The sequence below is a fragment of the Erigeron canadensis genome, chromosome 2, assembly GCF_010389155.1.
Source record: "Erigeron canadensis isolate Cc75 chromosome 2, C_canadensis_v1, whole genome shotgun sequence".
NCBI classification, from domain to species: domain Eukaryota; kingdom Viridiplantae; phylum Streptophyta; class Magnoliopsida; order Asterales; family Asteraceae; genus Erigeron; species Erigeron canadensis.
In genome coordinates, this window is record NC_057762.1 from 34,377,666 (window position 1) to 34,386,338 (window position 8,673).

Consider the following 8,673-nt stretch of genomic DNA (forward strand, 5'->3'; position numbering starts at 1 on the left):
CCGACTAAAATGTTTAATCTTCATTCTCACTTACTAAAATGGGAAAAAAAAAAGTTATATTTTTATTGAACTGCATACCACTAAATTACATGCTAATTTTATAAATTTACATTAGTTACAGTTAACCTTCAACAACGTTTTTAGTTTTCTTGTCCCCTGGAAGAGTGATCTACGACTACGATGATGGTATGAAAGACCTTTTATCTCAGTTTATGTATGGGTGATTACTGATTAGGTGAATACGATTTCCGTGGTACAAATGATTGGGCTTATCTTAAGAAAAGATGAGTCCAGGAGTTATATGTTAGTTGTAGCCAATTGAATAGTATACAACTATAGATAGGCCCATTGAATAGTACAATTATAGATAGGCCCAGTAGAAGTTAACACTATGTTAGTGGTACACTGGTACATATGAACTACTGGTGTCTGGTATAGTGGTATGAACGCTTGGGCGGTCAGGGTTGGGTATCAAACTATCAACCATCAAGTGCCGTTAAATTTATACATGTATTAAACATGTCTGGATAGCGATCTTCGAAAGATGGATATTTTGAATGTCTTATATTAATATCAAATTGAACATGTGCAGACAGCAATTTTCGAAAAGCAGATATTTTGCGTTCATTGTGTTTCATTTATAACAAACCAAAATTTATAACTTAAAGAATATGCTCATGGTTTTAAATTCATTTACGCTCTGTTTTCGAGTCGCATTTGAAAAGAAATAAAGAAATATATATATATAAGATGAGAATATAAGACAGAGAACCTTTTCAAATCATCTAAAAATGAGAAAATAATTTTTAGTCTAAAAATAACTAGAAAGTCTTTCAAATCTTATAAATTCATTTCATTTCCTTCCTTAGAAAAAAGCTCATTAATAACCTAACTTATTTTAAAATTAATAATAAAACATGATAAATAGACCTAAAGATATGTGGGAATGATATATCTACATTAATTTTTTTCCATCTACAACAAACGTACGTATTATACTGCACAGTATACAACTGTATAAAGTATGCATTGTTATAGATGGTAAAAATTTGTTATAGATTTATCATTCCCCAAAGATATGCCTATAAATTAACCTAAAAGTTTAAAACTTTGACATATGTATTCAATTAATTCTCTTTCTTGATCTTATCCTTTAAATCTTCTAAATGTCATCATCTTATTATTAGACATATCTTTAGGCTCAACAATTAGATTGATTTATCATTATCCATTAATAATTTAGATTCATTCCTTTTCCTAAAACAAAAAACTTAAAAACATAGTGTTGCAGTTTGTTAGACTCATGTGAGTACCAATATTACATAAATAAGTTTTCTTTTTCGAAACGGTGAATTTCTGAATCGAACATAAATAAGTAGAAACAGAATGACTTGCTTTAACAAAAAGATTGGAGGAATGTCTGCATATAGTTTGAAAATGTAACAGACTCGATAGAATTACAAATCGTGCCCTTGTTGGACTACATAAAACTGTTCTTAACAAACACAATAAGATGATATTTTGATATTTTCTTATCTAGTACCACGAATTCAAAATCATAAATGACCAAAAAGTGATGATAATTGATAGATCATAATTGTGCTTCACGTTCAATGTAGAATTAAATCAATGGTCCAACTCCCTACACCGACCAAGTACCAAGAATCCACCCATAAAATGCAAAGAAAAATAATGCAGTGTTATTTTACAAACATTATATTTTTCATTAAATAATAAATATAGGTATAAATAAATAAAATAATAAAAGTCACACAATTACAGATCAGTTCATTTCTCCAATTACCACCGACACCTTCATTCGCCGCACATTCGGTCAACCACTACCCGTAATCTTCAGATCTGCCCGAACCCACCTCACCTTTTGGTCTTTAAAGAATTATAACCAAAAAATATAAATACAAAACTATATATAACTAGTATACTAACCAAAAGTAAAAATAGTATGGACTTTAAAAACTTCTACAGCTTAAGTTTTACTGAACAGTACAAGAGTTCTTGAGTGAAATGGGCACATTGGGTGCGTTTAGTTTGGTTGGGGGTTTGTAAACAATGGCACAAGAGACCTTTCTATTGAACTTGGGCGTAACTAATTTGCCAAGCACATAGGCCTTGGCTTTGACTGTGAAGTTTAGGTTTAGTGGCACGGGTGCGGTTAGTTTACCGTTTTGGCTACTCCAATTTACGCCTCCGCCGTATAATGGGACACCACGGCCGTGCAGATTTACACTCACTAGTCTATGGCCTTTTCTTGATTGGTAAAACTTCTTGATCTGCAAAATGTACCCATTTGAGGTTAGATCAAATTGAGGGCTACCGCCTACCCATGTGAAATGATACCAACTAAAGTAGTAATGCACATGTGAAATGAGATTATAGGAATAGTGTGAGTGAGTGACACCCATATGAAATCAACATCAAACTAGAGCTTTTCTAAAAAAAGATCAAACTAAAAGAAGTCCCCATATTGTGATAGAGAAATGAAACACTTCTAAATTACACAAAATTTTGAGCTACAAACATCTTTTGTAAATTAAATTACCAGTACTCAATAAAAAAGGGATCAAGTAAGGGACACCCATATACTATTTTGATCAAATTGCTGTTCAAAAAATATATATATAGTTTGATCAACTTAGTAAAATCCATATAAATTTAGATCAAATTAGTAATACCCATCAGAACTTTGGATCAAACTAATGATAACCATGTGGAATTAAGATCAAAGTAGATCCCCATGAGAAATTAGGATAGAAGAGGGGATATCCATATGAAATTGAGCTTAAAATGTAACGATTTTAAGTAACAAAAATTTTAGTGACTTACAGATCCAGTAGCTAGTGTTAGCTCAGTATATGCAAGATCGATATCCGTGGATGATACATGAACTCCAAAAAATGTCCCACGATTCCGAAAGTTAAACTTAAGGGTAACATTCATTGTCACCATTTCCGTAGCAACTCCAGATGCATCCGCCCCAGCATTCACCACAAATTCATCAAATGAAATACTCTGTAATCAAAACAATCCAAACTTTTTTAATACCCATTTCATTTCACCCAAAAATACATCTCAACAATCGACCAAATTAAATCTACACAAAAATTTCCAAACTTTTTAATACCCATTTCAATTCACCCAAAAATGATCACACCCAAATAAAATCTACACTCAAAAATCCAAACTTTTTGCACATCCATTTCAGAACCTAATGTTCAGATCTCACTAGCTAAAAATTTTAAACTGGTCAGCATAAAAGTTTAGAAATGGGTACCGATATACATAAATACCCATTTCAATTCAACCAAAAATAATCACACCCATATAATTAAGATATAAAATCATTATAAAAAAAATAGCAAAAAGATGGAAACTTTACCCTCATTGTGACTTCAGGTTTCTGTGGTTTAGCAGCAGCCCACAAAATAAGTGCAAAAAACGAAAACAAAACAAAGAAACCAACAACAAACGCCAAGAAATAACAACGACGTGGTATGCCACGTCTATGATCAACATCAATTAGTCCTTCTTCTTCAATTGCATCAAAACCTTTATCGCCTTTACGAGGTTGTTGATGTTGGTGATGATGACCCTTTCTTGATCCGGGTCGGAGCGACCCGGAAAAACGGGTGGAAGATGAGTTACGTGAGTGGCGACCCGGTGACCCGTTTGGACTTAAAACAGGGGTTGAATGGAAAGAATTGGTGGTTTTTTCGCCGTCGTGAGAGTCACGTGATGGGCTCTGGACGAAGTAGACTGGTCGACGAGGAGATCTGGTTGGAGATGATGCTGTTTGGCTTGTTACTTCTGAATCTGTTTTTGCGTGCATTGACATTTTGACCGGATTTGTGTGTGTCTGTGTTTGTTTGTTTTTTCACACACTGACCTACACACAGTGATGAGATGTGTGTGTATGTGTATATAAAATGGAGAAGAAGAATATGGAAGATTGTGTGTCAAGGCTGGAATTTTGAGGGTTTGTTATTGTGGACAAATTGAAGGTGAAGTGTAGCCAGCTTTACAGAAAATAGTAAAGTACGAGTATATACTCTATCATCTAATAATTAGTTAACTTGACGATATAAGATGGAATTAAAAGTTGCAGTTAATTTGCTGATTAAAAAAAAAAAAAAAGGTGCACTTAAAAGCTTGAGTTATTATTATTATTTTTTTTCAAATAAGATGGAATTAATAATTGGAATTAATTTTCTGTTCAAAAAAGGAAAAAAAAAATTTTTTTGTTAAAAGCTTGAGTTTTCTTTGTTTTCATAGAGGTGCCTATCTATATCTATACTTCTATATTTATACGGCTTTATAAAACATATTAAAAATCTATTTTAGGAAATTTAAGTAAATTTTTTTAATATTCACATTTTACCCCTAACCATCTTTACTATATTAATTAACAAATTATCCACACCTTTTCAATTCTCTACCTTTAAAATACCCAAAATACCCTTAATTTTCCACACATTTCTAACTCATACACTAAATCTACCCAATATATATCCCTAAAATATTTTATACTCATATTTATCAAAACTATCTATCTCCTTTATTAATTAATCTAAATTTTTCCACCTAATATCTCAATAATACACTTAATAAAGTTATTTACAAAAGATACATTCTTTAACCATAAAATAATTACACTACCAGATACGTCAATTACTTTTTGATTAATAATCACATCTTTACCACCATCGTCACTAGCACCACCTGTTGCCGCCACCGTCGCCGCATTGCGCGGGTACTCATCTCGTGTTCTTTTAACCAAATCCGTGTTAAGGAATTCTTTTGTTAGATGGATCCCTAATTTAAACTTCTTCATAAATAAACTTCTATCACCCAAAAATCTAAAAGGAAAAACTCATTCAAACCTACAATAAATGGAAATTATCTGTTACATTTTCACTATTATAAACAATTTATAATCTATGATAATATATAATAATCTGTAATATGTTTAAAAAAATTTATCTCTTTTTCTTTCCAACTAAGTGACAAACAAATATATACTAAGGTTATCACCAATGGGGATATCCTTAGGTGCCCTTAGATTCCCTTGGATATCTTTCGCCGTTGAAGCTTGTCAAAAACTAATGATTTTTTGAAGGATGCCCTTACTTGTCCTTAGCTAGTATATTTTTGTTTTTATTTGAAGGTAAGGATATTTAAGGATGTTTGTATGGTTGGAGGTAAATTATAGGATTTGAAGGATTTATAAGGATGTATAAGGATTTATAAGGATATAATGTGATAGCTCGATGACGCACAAGGGCGTCCTAAACATTGGAGATAGCCTAACAAGGTTTACAAACATACGTTGACCAATGAATTAAGGAGAGAGATTGAATGAAAAGAAAAGAAAAATTACTTGTGATTATGGATGCCACTTATGTTTGTAAATTTTGTTAGTAAAAATTTGTTTATCACTCTAGCATTACTCAAAAACTAATACCTACTTTATTCAATGAATTATATATTATAAAAACCCCTACTAAAGCTAATTTCAAAAGTTCTTGGTTTAAGCTATCTTTGTTCAAACTTTAATAGGGTGTTTGGAACTGCGTTTGTAAAATAACTTATGTGTTTAAAAGTTGCGTTTTAAAAAAAACATGTCACAACTTGTTGTTCCATAACTACGTTTTATCTTTATTAAAATATAGATAATCAATTATTTTGTCAAACACTTTTTTTTTTGTTATCTACATTAAGTAAATGGAATAATCATATAATCAGTTCAAAACACAATTACACACCTCTTTTAAATTTTGAATGCGCCAAACAAACTTCATGAGATTTAATTTAAAAAAACTACAAACTCATTAACGTAAAAGTTTAAGCCAAATCATACTCTTCATGACGCGATAACAAATAACTCATTACTTTGACAATACCAACGATATACTAGAACTTTTATCACCATTGAATTGGTTTCCATTGTTGATTAATATGTGTATATTTGAGGTTGGGATTGGGATCAGTGAATTAGTAATCAAACCGAAGCCCATCAAAAGTAGGGATTAGTTTATTGGAATGTAATAAACTTTGAACGAATGTCTATAATAGGAAATAACTAAAGTTGTGTGTATTGTATGTAAACAACTCGAAATAATGTTTATCGTATGTAAGAATTTCGTTTCAACCAATTAAAATATGACAAATGGCACCTGCATATGGTTGTCACGTATGTTTTCTTACATACAATAAACATTTTTTAGAGTTGCTTACATACAATACACAAAACTACAGTTTTTTTCTATTATAAACATTCGGTCAAAGATAATTACATTACAGGAAACTAATCACAATAAAGATGACAACTAGATGAGTGAGTTTAGATTAAAGGATAAGAAATAGTTATGGTTTTGGAATTTGAAGAGGAGGGATTGATGGTATGTTTTGAAAAAATTGAGTTAAACTTAGGAAAACTTTTTTTTTATGAAAGGTGAATTTCGCTTGAAACTTCATGTCGTGATTTGATAACAAGAGGTCTAGCATACGTTGTCTTAACCGGGTCCGCGCTAGAGAGCTCCCTCAAAGCAGAAATGCCTATTTCAAATATCCAATGGGGGAAAACCCCCTACTAATCTGGCCGAAGGCACGACGATTAATAGGGGTAAACCCTGCCCTCTCAGACTGAAACCTGGTTATACCCAAGCCAAGCCCTCATAGAAAGACTATTTATATCTCAAAATTGGTAGAGTTTGGATTAGAATAGACATATAGGTGACCAGGGAACTCCAAACCACCACACCAACTCATACTTTCTTTGTATATGTTAGCACAGTCGGCTCTAATATTGATAGCGGGTAAGCGGTCGCTTTAGGCTTCCAAAAATTCAAGGCCTCAATTTTTCGTCTATTAGGTTTAGTGCGTTTAAATTTTGGGGTAGATACCATTATATTTTTTGTATTGCGCTAATACCCTTATTGGTTTTTATATTTACCTCTACATATTTTTTTAATAGTATATAAACAACATAAGTTGAATTAATTTTTTTGGTTTTATTTGTTTATTTTAATTAGTATGTTAATAAACTAGGCCTTAAAATTCGATCTCGTTTAAGGTCACAAAAAACTTAAGCCGGCACTGTCTGTTAGTTATATTATAATATGAAGTTTAACTTAATAAAACGTTTATTATTGATTAATGAAAATGCATTTTTTTTTACTAATAAGTATTGATGATGTGACGATTAAATTTAAGTTTTGATGTGAAAGGTTGAAGTATAGAATTTAGCGTAAAAGCATACGTCATATGTGACAAGTTTAAAACCAAATGAAAGGTGAACCATGGAAGATGGCAGCATGGCACTAGCATCGACATTAACCTGTTTAACCTTATAGTTTCCATACAATGATGTAAAGGCTAGAAAATGAGCCCAACTTTACTTCGGTATAAATGGATCCGTGTTAGCCCAGTGAAGGAGACTTATCTAGATTGGGCTTTTATTCTAATTGTATTGAACTATGGATATCTTGAGCCTTGAGGTATTGATGTTTCATGTTTAATCAAAACAAGATATATCACCCGGGCGTTTCCCTGGGAGACATTACATTTGTTAACGGGTTTAATAAAAAATATCTATTCAAGAGATAAGGTGCCATAAACTTATTGAAGAAAACATGTATTATTCAAATTATTAAAAACTGACATTTGTCAGTTAAAAAATGAACTGTAAAAGTTTTGTGTGAAAGTGAAAGTCGTTCGTATAAAAGTTTAGTGCTAAAAGTGTAAGAAAATTAAATGTTATGGTGAAAATAAAAGAAAATCAAAAAGTATAAAATTTTAGTGCAAAAAGTATAAGGGGTTAAAATGTTGTGGTGAAATTAAAATGAATAGAAAGTTTATTATTCTTTACAAGTCTTCTTGTACATTTCTTTTTAATATATGTGTTATAAAGTTTGTTGCTAAAGTATAAAAGGTTAAAATGTTGTAGTTAAAATAAAAGATTATCAAAAAGTAGGAAAATTTAGTGTTAAAAATGTAAGTAGTTAAAATATTGTGGTGAAAAAAATAAAAAGATTAAAAAGTTTACTAAAAATTATAAAAATTTTGTTCTAAAAGTATAAAGAGTGAAACTATTGTAGTGAAAATTAAAAAAAAAATAGACTATTCTATACACGTTTTCCCGTACCTTAAAATAAAATAAAATTAAAAACTATGAAAGTTTAGTGCTAAAAGTGTAAAGAGTTAAATTATTGTGGTGAAAATAAAAAGAATACAAAGTTTACTAAAAAATATTGCAGTTTAGTGCTAAAAGTGTAAAGATTGAAAGTTTTGTGTTGAAAATAAAAAGAATAAAAAGTTTACTAAAAAATACTATTATAGTTTACTGCTAAAAGTGTAACGATTGAAACTTTTGTAGTGAAAGTAAAAAGAATAAAAAGTATACTATTACTAAAAAATATTATAGTTTAGTGCTAAAAGTGTAAAGATTGAAAGTTTTGTGGTGAAAATAAATAGAACAAAAAGTTTATTAAAAAGTATTACAGTTTAGTGCTAAAAATGTAAAGATTGAAACTTATGTGATGAAAAAAAATATATATACTATTCTTTACGCGTTAAAAAGTTTACTAAAAAGTATTATAGTTTAGTGCTAAAAGTGTAAAGATTGAAACTTCTGTGGTGAAAGTAAAAATAATAAAA

The 8,673-nt window shown here is 30.6% G+C and overlaps 1 protein-coding gene across 1 annotated transcript; it reads right to left on the reverse strand.

Moving 5' to 3' along the window:
- Positions 1 to 1,719: 1,719 nt before the first annotated feature.
- Positions 1,720 to 4,067, reverse strand: LOC122586587 (NDR1/HIN1-like protein 1). The gene is made up of 3 exons (XM_043758571.1): positions 3,398 to 4,067; positions 2,845 to 3,030; positions 1,720 to 2,291 (listed from the first exon to the last, which is right to left on the reverse strand). Exons 1-3 carry the CDS (start codon positions 3,851 to 3,853, stop codon positions 1,995 to 1,997), a joined length of 939 nt encoding a protein of 312 aa, XP_043614506.1. The 5' UTR covers positions 3,854 to 4,067; the 3' UTR covers positions 1,720 to 1,994.
- Positions 4,068 to 8,673: the final 4,606 nt, after the last annotated feature.

What these genes read in the sequence shown, in the direction of transcription:
- LOC122586587 (XM_043758571.1), bottom strand. Translation starts at nt 3,853, where the DNA reads ATGTCAATGCACGCAAAAACAGATTCAGAAGTAACAAGCCAAACAGCA. An exon ending in AACCTGAAGTCACAATGAGG is followed by an intron (nt 3,031 to 3,397) that starts GTAAAGTTTCCA and finishes TTTTGATTACAG; the next exon opens with AGTATTTCATTTGATGAATT. An exon ending in TAACACTAGCTACTGGATCT is followed by an intron (nt 2,292 to 2,844) that starts GTAAGTCACTAA and finishes TACATTTTGCAG; the next exon opens with ATCAAGAAGTTTTACCAATC.